The sequence below is a fragment of the Ceratosolen solmsi genome, unplaced genomic scaffold (assembly GCF_000503995.2).
Source record: "Ceratosolen solmsi marchali unplaced genomic scaffold, CerSol_1.0 scaffold13, whole genome shotgun sequence".
Taxonomy (NCBI): Eukaryota; Metazoa; Arthropoda; class Insecta; order Hymenoptera; family Agaonidae; genus Ceratosolen; species Ceratosolen solmsi.
The window spans coordinates 4,032,682-4,048,663 of NW_011948418.1; the positions used below are offsets into that span (position 1 = coordinate 4,032,682).

The following is a 15,982-nucleotide window of genomic DNA, read 5'->3' on the forward strand; positions in this document are numbered from 1 at the left end:
TTTTGTGGGGGGGTGGTGGGCTTGACGAGTGCAGAGTGCAATGTTTTCTTTTTAGCACTGAGAAAACTGAAATTTAAGGGGTTGAAGAATTTAATTATTGATATAAGAAATTGTTATAAAAATCTTTGATGAAAAATCATTTTCTCTGGAAATATGATTAGGACGATAAATAAATGGTATTGATCAGAAAATAAAATGAAATATTTTTTTTACCTACGACTGTAAAATATATGACACAATAACACAGCGAATTTGTATAATAATTATTGGAAAATCTTTAGAACAATGACGTATAACATAATGTAATTTTATCACAATAATACATTAGTTATTTTTTAATTTATTATTCCGTCAAAGAAAATTGAAAACTATATCGATTATTATTTTTAAGAAAGACTGTTTTTTCTTTATAAGAAGTTTATCGTTTTACTTAAAAAAAATTTAACAAAATATTAATAAATGTTTTTCTAAGAGTTCATTGCAATTATGGCGAATTATAAATAAACTAAATGTCCAAGCAAAACTTACTCTTTTGTGCACGATAGATCTCGTAATTGTTGTTCCATGCCATTTGCCTGCTGTTCTTTGAAATCTAATTCCCTTTCCAGAGCTGCTATTTTCTCAGTTTTCTCATCCAAATCCATCTGATGAAACACACGAATCGATGTTTACATTTGCATTAATTTATAGATAATACGGTCGTCAATATTACAGTAAAATTTTTAATCTTAAAAAAAAAAAATTTAATTTCCTCTTTAAGAAATTTTACATTTATGTTACAGTTACGCTATATTACTTATACTATAAATTCCATATTCAATAAGAATATATTTTATAAAATTTGCAAAGTCGTGCATATCGGATAAGGTTTAATAGTAATTAATGTGAATTTGAGTAATTTAACAAAGCCATAGCTACAATCACTTACCAATAATTGATCCTTCTCGTGATCCAATTGGGCTACTTTAGAACGATGGGTATTGATTTCTTGCCTGAGCTCCTTAATTTGATTATCAAATTGCAATTGCTGGCGCTCCAGATTCTTGTATCTGTCCAACGCTCCAGACAACTCATTCTCGGACTGAGCAAGTTGACCTTGCACGTCACCGAGAGCTTGATCCGTTTGATCTTGCAAAGTTCTGTAATGGTGATTTCATTGTTTTAGTAAAAGGTCACCGTTCCAAGACACTAATCAAGTTAATCAGAATTTAATGATGTTCAATCTATTGATAATTTATTCAGTTTTCTTTTTCAAGGACCTTTTTAGAAATAAGACGTTTAAAAAATCTGTACGACAATTAACAATTTATGAAAGACAATAAATAAGGTATAAAATACGCAAATGTTAAGTAACATAAATAATCAAAATTACAGAGCAAAAAATTATAAATACAACGCAACTTGATCTTCAACTTTATCATCGTCATCATAATCATCATTATCATTATTATAAAGTTTAATCGACGAGGAGCACGAGTAGCGTAGCAACTACAACCTCACGTTGAATAAAACCTGCACAAGAGCTTTACTAAAGAGAAGAGGGTATAGGTATGATTTTGAATTCCGTACCTCAACTGGAAGTATTGAGTTCGTTGCTCGGTGAGTTCCTGCTTGGTCCTGCGCAGATCCTCCTTCAGGTCGTTGAGCTGATCGTCGAGGCCATTGATAGTCGCCCGCCGGGTTCCCTGAACAAGCAAAAGTTCCCTCCATTTCTGCTCGATTTGCGCAAGGCGCGACTGAGTGTCGTCGAGGTTCTCCCTGAGACGTCGCTGCTCGGTCGCATGCGCTTCCGTTGCCAACTATATTTTTTCATTTCGCGCACGCAAGCGAACACACAGGGTGGACGTATGAATATTATATATAAAATCATGAAGTTTAGCATTTAAAACTCTTTTCTAATTAGTTAACTTATCAAATCATAATAATTTAATTTTCCCAATGGTATGGGAAATATTAAGAATATATTATTTGCATTACTCGATCATTTATTTATGTATTCCATTTAAGTATTTAACATAATTTTTAGATTTTTTTTTAATAAATTATTATTTTTAATAAATTATTTCAAATAAATAAATATGGCGGATCAAAAATGGAAACTCGGAATCTACTAGTACTTTATAAAAATATATATATAAGGTATTTTGTAGATTTGATATTAAATTACTAACACTTAGAATGTTTTCAAATATAGATATTGGATATTACATGTGCTAAAAATAGATCATGCAGACCATGTTTCACATTGCAACACAATAATAATCATATAAATAGAGCAAAAAGGGATTATTTCCAATATTATTATTTATTTTAATATTGTAATTCATAAATAATATGTAAATACGGATTAACGTTAAAATTTTTTATAAAAGCATACAGTATGAATGTGGTTACTCATGTAGTTATAAAAAATTGTCAGAATTATTTCATCGATGTGTATACAAAATGACACAGCAATTTATTACAAAAAATTATTAAAAATGATTAGCTTACCAATTTTTAAACACCATAAATAGTATTAATATTTTTCTACAAACTTTAATTATACACATCTTACACGAAATAATATGTAATTCTTTATTAAACTTTAGGCATTCAAAAATTATATTGCAGAAATTTGAGAGTATAACAATAGGTTTAATTTTCTAACAACTTAAAAATATTAAATAATTAAAGTTTCAAGCACTGAAAATCACCTTAAGTCTTTCTCGAAGAGCATCTCTTTCTTCAATTAGTCTTGCAGCGTCGGCAAACGCAACGTCTCTTTCTCGTTCCACGCGTTCTGTCTAAAATACAAATAGGGCAACGTATTAAATTAATATCAAAACATATTACGTTTGTATTTCTGATAATAAACTAACTTGACGTCAAACTAACTTTATTACTTGTACCAATACTTTTTCGTTCGCTTAAAGAGGATAAGCTACTTCGACAATAATTACATGGTGAACTAGATCTTTCTTGTTTATTTTGGTAATTGTGAAGTTTATTTTCTAAATTAAATTTCTCTTGGCATAATTCTTTTTTCTCTCGCAAAAGTTTTGATATGGTATGATCCTTTTCACTTATTTGTACACGTAATTCACAAATTTGTGACCACATATTTTCCTATTTAATGTAAATTTGTAAATTGTTTAACAAATATTAAGATCAAATAAATAAAAATATAAATTATCCATACATTATCTTTTTCCGTATCTTTTTTACACTGATCTTTAATTTTGATATATTCACTTTTATAATGTTCGCGTTCATTTTCTATCCTTTCTATTGTATTTTGCAACTGAAACAAAGATTTTTATAGTAACTGAAAGTGTAAAAAAGGAAATTTCTTTAAGATTGTTAGAAATTATTTCAAAGTTTTATTCATATACCGATTCAATTATCACATCCTTGTCATGAATAAGTTTATCTATATTACACTGAGGTGCCTCGTCAATTACATCTTTTTGACAAGAACATTTCTTTGAAGCACTAGTTTTTCGTAAATCGCTTCTTTTTTCTTGAATTGCAATTTTATCTGGACTATTTGATGCTTTAAACAACATTAAGAAATGCCTTAATTTATTCAGATACATATTTAATTAAAAAATAAATTACAGAGCTAAATATATATTTCAAGATAGAATTTTTTTTTTTTTCGTTGATAAATTAAAAAATTTTATCTTTTTCCTTAAGTTTATTCTTATTTAATTTGATATGTGTTTATGTTTGTTTTTTATTGCATTTTGTTTTTAAAGTTTGATTATTTAATTCCAATTTTTTTATTTTATCCTTAAACAGTTTATTTTCTTTTTTATAATCATTATTTATAATCATAATGCTATCATGTTCACATAGAAAAATAATAAGCATACAGAGTTTATTTATATATAATTTTTACATACCCATTACAGTTAAAGTATTAATTCTATTCATCATCTGCTTTTTCTCTTCAAGAGTTGATTCTAAAACACGTTGAATATTTGATTTTTCTAATCGTGAAGCTTCTAAATCAGCCCTCAATTCTTGTGCTTCACGACGTTGGATAATTAATTCATTCTCAAGTACATGGACTTGTGTCATAAGATCTTCCAATTTTTCCTACATTTAAAAACAGTTAAGAAGAATATATAAATAAATATATTATTATTTTTTCATTAAAAGGCATCAGAATAATTTATTTTAAAATTTAGTTACAAGGATTTAATTAAAAAAAAAACTTATTTTATAATTTAAGTTTATTAAATATTTAAGTAATTAAAAAATTATAAAATATTGATTTTCCGATGCTTATATTTTTTCATTAATATTTGTTTTATATATTATATGAAATAAAATTTTGTGAAAATTTCAATGGCCACTATTATACTCCTTTTAATTTAATTATATTAACATTATTCATTATTATTCAAAAATGTAATTAAAATATGTATTAATTATAATTTTACCTGAAGCCTAAAAACTCTTTTATTATTTTCTTTCACGGTAGAATTGCAATCAGCTTCTACTGCAAGGGTCATTCGATCAACACTTTTCAATTCATTTTCTAACTCTTTATTTCGCTCTGCTAATTTCATAGCTTGAGCCATAGCATCATGCTGCTTATTTAAAGCCTCTTTCAGTTGCTGCTCCATATTTAATTTACTTTGTTGCACATTTAGAAAATCATCGCAATTTGCATTACGTTTATATTCGTTCAATAATTCTGGCCTTACACAGCAATGGTCTTTATTTATAGAAGCACAGGGTCTTCCACCTTCCAGCATCTTTTTTAGGCGTGATACTTCTTTATTTTTTGTGTTCAACTACAATAGTATTGAAAATATTTTGTTTAATATAAAAAAAAAATATATAAATCAATCATAAAGGGATAACTAGAATTATTTTCTAACTAGTAACTAAAATTAATTAATCGATAAAAATTGGAATAAATTGAAAACATACATTTTAACAATTTCTTTATAAATAGATATAATATTGTTAAACCTTAATAATTATTAAACGTGTATAAAAATTATATATTAAAAGTACCTGTAATTTTAATGATTCTATGTGTTCATTGTTTATAAATAATTCTTCTTTCAGTTTTGTTATTTCATTGCTTAAGCAACTGATCCTATGATCCGCCATACTTACAAAATCAATTACACATGGTTCAACACTTTTTGAGCTAAAATTTGTTGTTGATGTACTTATGGATTTTGGAAAAGATTCTGCTTCTAATATCGGCCTTCTCAAAGGGTAACAAGAACGTTTTTTAGTTGCTAAATATTATGTAAATGAAAAGGATTAATAATTATTGAGAATAAGATTTAATTTTATATTACTTACAAACATATATTTTGAAATTATATATTTTAAATATTTACCAAGATTTATATTGTTTACTATTGGTTTGCAACATTTCCCTTGCAACTCTAAAATCTTTTTTGATTTATTTGAAGATTCTATTTCTAATTGTTTTATTCGTTGTAAATTTTTAGAAAAGCTTAACTGTTGATCACTGAGTTCACTTTCTAATTTTCTAATTCTCTTTTTATAATCATTATTTTGCTTCTGACTTGTTTCATTAGCTTCTATTAATTCTTGATGAATCTGATTGCATTCTTGAACTAATTTTGCATTGTCACACTTATATGGATCTACTACTAACTGCAGCTGACTACATGCCTGTTAGTTATTAAATAATTAATATGATTATAATATCTATTTTACTAAAACAAGTAAAATAAAATTTGCAATTCAAATATAAGAAATTTATATATTTCCAATAATATGATGTATTAATTATTTCATTCTAAGGTACACAATCTATTTTGGATATTTATATAACGTTAACAACTGGTATGGCTTAATAAGAATATATAACTATATATAAATAGACAAGTATTTATTTTATACAATACTTTATAGACTTATAGATTTGTAGAAATAATAAAAAATGTAACAAACCTCAAGATTATCTTTAGCAATAGATTGAAAATGCTTCAAAGTTTCCTTAGCTTGAGCAAGATCAACCAATAAAAGTTCAATTAAAGGAAGAGAATCAAGCGAAAGCGCTTGTTTGTATCCTAAAGCATCTAAATTTTTTCTTACTGTACGGTATCGTCCTGCGATACTATAATTATTACAGTCGTTACTCATTTTTTTATAATGGCAATGTATCCAACAAAAAAGATATGTTCATTTAAAGTTGAAAGGCTTCAATTTTTTATATCTCATCTATATATGTACATTCCATTATGAATATTATGAAATAAGATAACCTCTATGTACAAAATAAAGATACACTATAACTGAAAGTAAAAATATTTATAAATTAAATTACATAAAAAAATTTTGCTTTGTAGAAAAATAATATATATGTTTTTAATTTCATTATTAACAATCTACAAAGAAAATTAGAATATTTATTATTCAATAATAATTTACTTAATCAAAAGGTTATTCATTCTATTTTTTAAAATGTTAAATAACATATTTTCGGTAGCGTAATATTCACTATGTAAAATAATATATATTATATATACAATTAATAATTTAAACAAACTAAATGTATTTAAAAATTATTTATCTGAAAGAATGCGACGCCGCTGTTTGTTGTGATAAAAACGTCATGAAACCATTTTTTCAGTTTTGTTCTCAAATATATTACCATCTTTACGACATGAAAAATTCAAATGGACATTTTCAATTTAGTATAATAAAATCGTTTATAAAATATTTTTAAAAGCAATATTATAGTTAAATTACAAAAATAGACTATTTTATATTATATTTTATAAAATGTTACTTATAAAGTAAATGATTTCGAAGTAAAAACAGTGTCACCAATCGAATATAGTAGGGGAATTAAATTTCCGATGATAAAATAAATACGTTGAATATTTAAATATAACGTAATATACATTCAGAACTATTTTTTAATAAATACCATTTCCAACGATTGTAATGATTTTTCTAATTTTTTAACTTTGATTAACGTAATGTTAACATTATCCTTTTGTTTTATACAATAATACAACTAATATGTTTGGATTAAAAAATTGATAGAAATTAAATTAAAAGAATAACGAATGAGTAAATTTTTATATTACATTGTTCGATAATTATAGCTTTCAATTTTATAAAAATGACAAGTAGAAAATTTCTTCTTTTTTTTTCTATTATTGATTAACAATTTGAACATTCCCAAAATCGATTGTTTAAATGGGTAAACAACAAAATTCTTTTATTAAATAGTAATAACCAATTTCGTATATTGTTTCGAAAATATTTTTCTTGATAGAAAATTTGTTAAAATTGATTAAAAAATTTTTCGCTTTCTAAGGTTAGTGCATTGATTGTTATTTGAATTCGCAATTAATAGTGAAATTTTAAACACGGCTAACATTTCATAATTAAAAAATTTTACCAAATTTAATTTTTACGATTTTTTTTTTTCATTTTCAATTACTAATGTGAAAAAATTGATCAATTTCAATTTTATTTTCTACAATATTAAAATTGTATTCAATGAACTTAAATAAATATAGAAAAGTATTTATAAATAATATTTTTTATTCAAAAAATGAATAATTTATTTAAAGTAAATGTTATAATTAAAAAATTATAATAAATCTGTTAAATTATTCCCAGAAGCATTGTTTAAAAATAAAATGTAACGGTCTCAATACGAGCATGGAATTCCAATTTTTTGAAATATCCACTTTTTATTACTTGACTTTAATTAATGAAAAGCTGTAATGTCAGAACTTTCACAAAGTAGTTACTTTTGAAATCAACTGAATACGCCGATTCATACACAATATTACAAACGATAATTCAGGCTTTATGTACAAGTATAGCATTTTTATTTATGGGAGTATAATGTGATTATATTTATTAAAACATTTTAGGTAATAATTTCACCCCTAATGAATAAATACTTCGATAAGTATTGCCAATTATATGAATATTATACTACTGATTATATTACTTATTTTAATATAAGGAATCGTTCAAAATATCCCGCATAGCGGGATTAGGAATAACCGTTTACTATTATATTTAAAAAATTATTTCGTATTGTTTTTATAAATACATACGATATGCGTGGTTCTTCCACACATAAAATGTAGAGCGAAACGTTTTACTTGATTTATACAAATTTTCAAATCAATAGCATTGCAAATTAAAATTTATAAAAGTTTCACAGGCTACACGCGCGGTTGCACACCGACGCATCCACGCATATTGAATTTGAATATTCAGTCGATTTCTTACTTAAAAGAATATATATTTTAATTAATGGAAAATAATTATTTTATGAAATAATATTGCCAATGCTCTGTATCATCATAATCTTTTAACTACATCCTAAAACGTAAAATCATAATTATTCGTGAAAGTATTATTTGTTGTATGTGTACTTAAATAATTATATAGATTAATTTTATAATATATATATATAGTACAATATTTATGTTTTTATAGAATCTAATTTTTAGAATATTAAATTATTCAATATTTTTATCGCCTATTGTTCAATTATATTACGTATGTTATACATATTTTTACTTTAAATAATGAATATGATGAGATAATTTATATATTCAATAAAAAGTACGAAAGTGCATTTTTTCAGTTTTAAGTTTTAAATTCAGATATTAAAAGGGCATTTCTAAATTTTGTTATAATCACCGACGAAAGTCAATGGATATATCTGATAAACAATAATTTATTGAATTTTTGTTGCCTTGATAATAATGAAGATTTAAAAGGAAATATAGTAAGGGAATATATTAATAAATATACTAAGGGAATATCAATCTGAAAATGGAGAGGCATTTCGATGTGGGCATGGCTTATATTTAATTAGAATGAATAAAATTATACAAATAGATATTTTTATTTAATGAATGAATTTATTTTATAATCAAATTATTCAATAAGAATTTTAATTAAATTATAAGAACATAAGAAACATTTATGCAAATATTTAGTTTATAATATTCTAAGAAATTTTATTTCAATTTGTTTTAGCCTTGAATAATTTAGAATTATAATTTTAACTGTTTTCAAAACAATAAATTCATAGATAAGGTATCTTTCAAAATTAAAAAATTATAAAATGGACCACAAACGTATTTTCAATATTTTTTAATAAGTAATCATTAAAACATTTACAAATATCATATTATTGTTAAAATGAAAGAATATAATAATGAAATGCAAATCAAACAAATATCTCTTGATTAGTTTTAAATGTTTTAAATTGTGCAATGATGTTACAATTTGAAATGAATAATTGTTACATACCTTGCGCTTAATTTTATAAATTGCATTTAAAACAATTATTACATTTAACTGTTAACATTACAATAAACAAAATTGGTAAATACAATTATGGATGCATAATGTAACAATACTGTAACTATTTGCGAGTGTCTTGGACATCTGCAAAAATATGAAATGATCTTTTAAAAAATTTTAACTTATTTGTATATTATGAAATTTATATTTTTTTCTTGCTTATTAAATAATGAAGTCATATATGAATTTTACAAAATTTTAAAAGCAATATTTTGAATATAAGTTGAGTTTTCATGTAGAATATTTTTAATATTAATAAGTGTATTTTGGGTTCATATCCTTAGTTTCTCTAACACATTTCTCAAGACATTTCTTAACATTACAATATTTAAGAATAGTTTTATAATTACTGTATAAAATATTAAGTAAAAAAAGTTCATAATTATTTGACTACAGGCTTCGGTTGATAAAACTTAATGGGTTGAATGAGTTTAAAGCAATTGTTTTACATATTTTTGAATTCACCAGTGCCATTTGCATTGAGCATCAGAATGTTGGGATTTTCCTTCTCGAAAGCGGTGGCGTCACGACCTCCAGGCCGCTCTTCTTGACCCCATTCTCCAAGTGTTCCATGCATTACGTCTGGTAGTTTGCTCAACTCCTCCTCCAGTTTCTGTGACATTTACTAATATTTTATGGTAAAATATAAAAGATTTCATTTGAGCTCATTTTCAATATTTCTCAAAAGTTTGAAATTCCTAAATATTTATTACATAAGAATGTAAATGAATAAATATTTAAAAATTGTTGGATTTGTTTTAGAGAAAATTTTGAAAGAGAGGTCAGTTTTATTACAATTAAAGGCAACACACATTTAAAGAAAGATACCTTTCTACTATTAACTAAATAATTATTTAAATTTACATAGATAAAAGTATTTTTATACATTTTATTCTTAAAATTCTGATTTTATATTTATAGTATTTATAATATTTTTTATATTTCACTGATCAAAACATAAGAAATTTCCATGGGAATAAATTAAATCGTATGACAAGATGGTTTCAAATTAAATACAAAAAAAACTTTTGGAACAAAATTTAATAGAAAACATAAAATACACCCTGACCTCGATTGAGTGGGTACCAATAAACGTGACAGCAGTAAAAATATCTGCAAAACACTATTAAAATTAATTTTATTATTCGAGCTTTGGTAATAGAGATTAGATTGAAGTGGCTAGCAATACCAACATTTTGAATTTCAATTTCTTAAAAATTGTATCTAATTTAATGAAAACAGCAGCTTTTAAATGTTTTACTATAGAAAAATATATTGCATTCTTTTAACTAAGAGTATGAAATTTAACAATGATATAAAACTTAATGTATTGAGAAAGAATTTCGAGGAAGGAAAAAGAGAATTCCATTATTTTCAATATCAAATTATTTATTAAAAATCATAATTAGAAGTAAAGAACTTAATTAAATGATATTATTTTAATTAACATTCACCTAATAATTATTCGCTATGATGATTAATTTGTCATGATATAGTATAATAAACCTATAATTAATTTATCCACAAACCTGTTGATCTTCCTTCGCAAATTTTTCAAACATATTTGCATATAGTTTCTTTTCTTTTGACAATTCTTTTTTAATTAAATTATTACAAATGATGATTTGTTTTGCTGCAGCTGAATTCTTGGGTTCAATTTTAATAACCTCTTTGAAATCTTTAACAGCAAGTTCTGGAGAAGCTAAATCAAGATGTACTTGTCCTCTTCTAAAAAAAGCTTTTTCATTCTTTGGATCAAGTTCTAGTGCCTTATTACAGCATTCTTTAGCATCAAGATATTGCTGAGTTTTCAAAAAGCATAAAGCTAAATTCAAATTAGCAGTAAGTAATAAATTATCTCTGGTTTCCATTAAATCTTCTTTATAGTCATAGGTGGGATTTGTAAATTCTATAATTTTTTTATACATTTTTATGGCTAAATTGTATTTGTTATTTTTGAAATATGATGTTCCTTTATCCTTAAACATTTTAGCTTGCTCGATTTTCTGGGCACCATCAAGGTTCCATGAACTCACTGACATTTCAAAATTCTTTAACTCAATTATGTATTCTACATTTGCATTGGGTGGAATATTTAGTTCTGAATTACCAGCAGCTCCAAATGCATATTTACTACTTAACTTAACCTTTGATTTTTCTCCTTTTTTAAATTTGAGTAGAGCTATTTCAATACCTTCAACTATTCCTTCAGCTTCACCTTCGCCTAATTCAAATTTAACATCTCGTTCTTCAAATACTTGGTCATCATATAACCCAACTATATTAACTGTAAAAATTATATTTATTATATTAATTTTTCTTTAATTTATAATTAAAATTATATCATTCTGAAATTAATTATTAATGTCGTTTGTAAAATTTATTGTTATTTAATTTTTGACAGTGTATAAAATAAATTTAATCTGATTTTATGTAAATATGATTACATTTTCATAGTTTTAAATTTAATTTTATAAAGCAGTTTCCAATTGAAAAAAGTAAAATATTTCTAAAGTATTTAATACATACTGTCAACTACGCCACCATCATTTGGACTAGAATGCCCTTGTCCAGCTTTAATTAGTTTTCTTGTGATTCCTTTATCTTTGTCAGGACTTAAATCTTCACCAGTCCAATCAAGTAGTTCAATCTATGTGAAATATCATTATTACTATATATAAAATATTCGGAATAAAATTAAAAATTGTAAAAATAGCTTGAAATTTCACATATTTTATAATAAATTTTTTTTTAATTAAATTCAATCATTATTTAATATTAACTATCAATATTAAATAAGTAATAATTGAAAACGTTTATGAAAATTAACAAAAAAGCAATATTTCATATTTTCTATTCATTTATTTCAAATTCTTCAATTAAATTTTTAAAGATATTTAAATATAATTTTAATTTTATAACATTTTCATTTGGAATATATCTATAATATTTATTAATTGATAATATATATTTACTTCAAATTTTAGTGTTGAATTTGGAGGAATATTTGGAGGGCTACCGGGTTCTCCGTATGCAAAATCAGGAGCAATCGTAAAAACTGCTATTTCACCCTTTTTCATTGTTGCAATACCAATGTCAAATCCATTAATTACTTGTCCAAGTCCTAGCTCAAATTCAAATGGTTTCCCATTATCTCTGCTGGAATCAAATTTCTTTCCATCCAAAAGAGTTCCAACATAATGTAACTTTACAAAGCTACCAATTCCTGGACTTTCATCTCCAGAACCTTCTTTGAGGATTTCTTTGAGAACACCTCCACTATTCTTGGGTGAAATATCAACAGCCATTCTGAAAAAATAACTTATTCTTATATTTTTTTTTATTCAAGAAAAATTAAAATATTTTAATGAATTCATTACTTTTGTTAAACAAAAATTTGTTTTTATAGATTTATATAAAATACGCGTAATATCAAACCTAAAATAACCTTATTTAGTAGACTATGCAGAAGCCGAAATTTTTGTTCACTAAAAAAACTTATTCTTTAATATTATCTAATGTATGAAAAAAATTCATTTTTCAAAATTTATATTTCGCATCCCTAATAAAATAAGAAAATTTTTTATAGATTATAATTAATACTTATGGTTTTCAATTATGATTTATAAACTAAAAGGACATATTTTTACATGAAGATTATGAAATAAGTATAATTTGATTTGAGTATTCAAAAGAATCGATAAATATTTTACTCGTGTAAAATGATTAAACATAATTTATATTTAAATACCTTCCAATTAAGAAGCGATTTTAAGTCTCAATAAATTCCTTCGCTAGAGCTATCGACAGGAAGTAAGATTTCAATATAATTTATTACAATTAACAATTATATTCTCAATAGGCGGTCACGTTTTACGCTTTATATCGCACTCTACAGGATTCCTTATAGAACTACAAATTTATCCATAATAAAACTAGAAATAAATAGATTAATTATAATTTGCTGTATTTAAAAGTTCTTAATTCAATTTGCTCTATTTTCATATTGCTTATAAAATATTTAAATAAATCTATTAAGTGGTGACTTGTACCTTAATAACTTTTAAATTTTTAATTTTATTAAAATTGTAAAAAATTTGCTCACAGTCACATCTACTTTGTTCTATCAAAAAGTAGATAAACATTAATTAGCTATATATATAAATATATATTATATGTTATGTAAATAAATATTATATATATTTTTTAATAATATCGACATAAAATTGTTACCGGATCCTAACCGGATATTTAAAGGCGTGATACATCATACGCATGCGCATATGCAACAAGAAATAACTACTAGTGAATATTCGAGAAATTCGATTTGTAATATGACAATTTCAAAATTTTCTTTCTGAAATAATTAATGGTGCATGTTATATTAAAAGAACGTGATTTATCTGTGACATTTTTTTAGAATAACCTTCGGATATACTAAATTTAGAAATTATTTCTTTACAAAATACAAAATTATTTTTATATTATTATCTTGTGAAATAAATATTTTTAATGAAAAATTTGTAAATAATTTTAAGACTTGATTGCAAAAGTTTTTAAGCTAATATATTTTCAATTTCTCGGAATAATATTTTGGATGCATATAATCTATTTAAATAATGATCGATCGTGTTAATCAAATTAAAATATTGCCATGTTTTTACTAGATTAGGTACCCATTGTATTACAATTTTTTTTTTATTGAATAGCATAACCTAAGTTCTTTATGTAATTTAAAATTTTAGAGTTTCGAAAAAAAATTGAAAATGTATGCTCGGTTACAAATATCAAACAATGATTGTGTTGGTACATCTATTTTCAATCAGGTTAAAAATTATTTTATGTCGAAATTAATTTTTATATAAAATGTATTAAATACTAAAATATAAAATATAATAATTTAAAATCCTAAAAATGTTCTTTATTATAAATATATCAATAATATCGAAAAGTTTCTTTTAATATTTGTTTAGTGTCGTGTACCTATAGATGAATCTTATGGATCATTGGATTCAATCATACCATAAATTAAAAAGATATGTTTAATTAGCAGATAAATGGCAAGTTTTAATATGTCATATTTGATCATATTTGATTTTGACTTTAATAATCAGTTTTGTTAATAGTACATAATAAGCATGAACTGAAAATACTGAATAGATTAGTCTCTTATTAATTAATTTATCCTTTACTTTTGATATTATTATTATTATTATTTTTTTTTTTTTTTTTTTTGGGTTTTCTATAATTCAGACCATAGATGTAAAATAAATATTGAAAAATACGAATGTAGATTATCTTTTTATTATATTCGTATTATTAAAGTACTTTAGCACCGTGAAGTTGTTTATTTGATTTATGCACCATCAAGATCATCAAAATATTTATAATAAAGTCTGTGTTCACGCAGTTACAAAAAAATTTCATTAAAAATTGTTAAAATTTGTCGTGTTTTGTAAAAATATTATAAGGAAAAAATGAGTCAGTGCAACAAATCTCGTAATTATATACAAGAATTAGCATCCCTTTTGTATAAGATAAAATCAACGTAAGAATTTATTGATCTTTTTATTATATATCATGAAATATAAACAAATCTATGCTAATGCACATTATGTAATGAATAAGTTACAATAAATTATAAATAATATTGAGATTTCTATAAATATCCAAGCATTTAATCCTGTATAATTTAATTAAATATTCTATAAAATAACTTAATAAAAATTATTATAGATACTAAACGATCTAATAATTTATTAGTTGTATTATATAACTTTTTTAAAAAAATTACTTTCATTGTAATAAATTGATTCAATTAATTCAGTTGGCAAAAATAAATTTCAAATAAAATCTGTACGATAATTAAATTGTTTTTCTAAAATTAAATTTTTATCGAGGATTTTATCAAGAATATTTAAAAACTATCTAATAATCCAATAAAATATTTAATAAATTATATTTCGTAACGTAATAAAAATGAAATTGTTAATTGCATAGTAATCATGTTACAAAATGTAAATAATACATAAAATCAATTATACACAAATATTTATTATATAACATTATTATTTTTTAACGCATAAAGTATATTATATTGAAATATTGAATGAATGAATTTAAACAAAATTAAATAAAAAATGATTAATTTTTTTATTCTAATAAAGGAATTTACAAATTTTTCCACCATTCAATTAGTTTTGAATTATCAATCCTAATTTATAACTTTATTAAGCACATCTACATATATATTATAGTTATAAAATAGAAAAAATTGTATCATATTTTATATAAATTATGTGCAAAAGTTTAAAAGAGCAGAAAAGATTTTATTAATTAAACTAAATATTAAATAAATTATATGCAATACTATGAATACAACTAATGATCAAATATTTAAATAATATAAGTTAATTTTGCTTGTCTTTTTCAAGTAAAAGAAATGCTTAATACTTTAATAATTGCAGTATAAATAGATAGTATCTATATGTATATATATGTAAATTATGATAATATATTATAATTATAATTAATATAGATATAGTATGATAGTATACTTTATTATATTTATACGTCAATCCTTTGACACGTGATTTAAGCATTCTTCATATTTATAAAATTTGTGATTTGTGATATGCTAATTAAT

The 15,982-nt window shown here is 23.7% G+C and overlaps 2 protein-coding genes across 3 annotated transcripts; both read right to left on the reverse strand.

Moving 5' to 3' along the window:
• Positions 1-493: 493 nt before the first annotated feature.
• LOC105360381 (Centrosomal protein 135kDa) lies at positions 494-6,126 on the reverse strand. The gene is made up of 12 exons (XM_011497274.1): positions 5,935-6,126; positions 5,352-5,652; positions 5,014-5,246; positions 4,431-4,787; positions 3,888-4,083; positions 3,375-3,535; positions 3,182-3,283; positions 2,878-3,108; positions 2,697-2,786; positions 1,570-1,799; positions 929-1,139; positions 494-644 (listed from the first exon to the last, which is right to left on the reverse strand). The coding sequence occupies exons 1-12, from the start codon at positions 6,124-6,126 to the stop codon at positions 525-527; spliced, it is 2,424 nt and encodes an 807-aa protein (XP_011495576.1). The 3' UTR covers positions 494-524.
• A 3,450-nt stretch (positions 6,127-9,576) lies between these two features.
• Fkbp59 (FK506-binding protein 59kD) lies at positions 9,577-13,240 on the reverse strand. Of its 2 annotated transcripts, none has more exons than XM_011496934.1 (5): positions 13,088-13,240; positions 12,312-12,657; positions 11,866-11,986; positions 10,866-11,623; positions 9,577-9,949 (listed from the first exon to the last, which is right to left on the reverse strand). In XM_011496934.1, exons 2-5 carry the CDS (start codon positions 12,642-12,644, stop codon positions 9,782-9,784), a joined length of 1,380 nt encoding a protein of 459 aa, XP_011495236.1. In that variant the 5' UTR covers positions 12,645-12,657; positions 13,088-13,240; the 3' UTR covers positions 9,577-9,781. The 2 variants fall into 2 exon arrangements, with proteins under 2 accessions (XP_011495236.1, XP_011495235.1); XM_011496933.1 differs by having other exon boundaries at positions 9,578-9,949; positions 12,312-12,645.
• Between the last annotated feature and the right edge of the window lie 2,742 nt (positions 13,241-15,982).

Coding starts and splice junctions, on each gene's coding strand:
- Fkbp59 (XM_011496934.1), bottom strand. CDS start 12,644: ATGGCTGTTGATATTTCACCCAAGAATAGTGGAGGTGTTCTCAAAGAA. Junction 11,987..12,311: donor ATTCAACACTAAAATTTGAA/GTAAATATATAT, acceptor TATTTCACATAG/ATTGAACTACTTGATTGGAC. Junction 11,624..11,865: donor TGATGGTGGCGTAGTTGACA/GTATGTATTAAA, acceptor TAATTTTTACAG/TTAATATAGTTGGGTTATAT.
- LOC105360381 (XM_011497274.1), bottom strand. CDS start 6,126: ATGAGTAACGACTGTAATAATTATAGTATCGCAGGACGATACCGTACA. Junction 4,084..4,430: donor AAAGAGTTTTTAGGCTTCAG/GTAAAATTATAA, acceptor TTTTAAATGTAG/GAAAAATTGGAAGATCTTAT. Junction 1,800..2,696: donor CTCTTCGAGAAAGACTTAAG/GTGATTTTCAGT, acceptor GAAAAAATATAG/TTGGCAACGGAAGCGCATGC.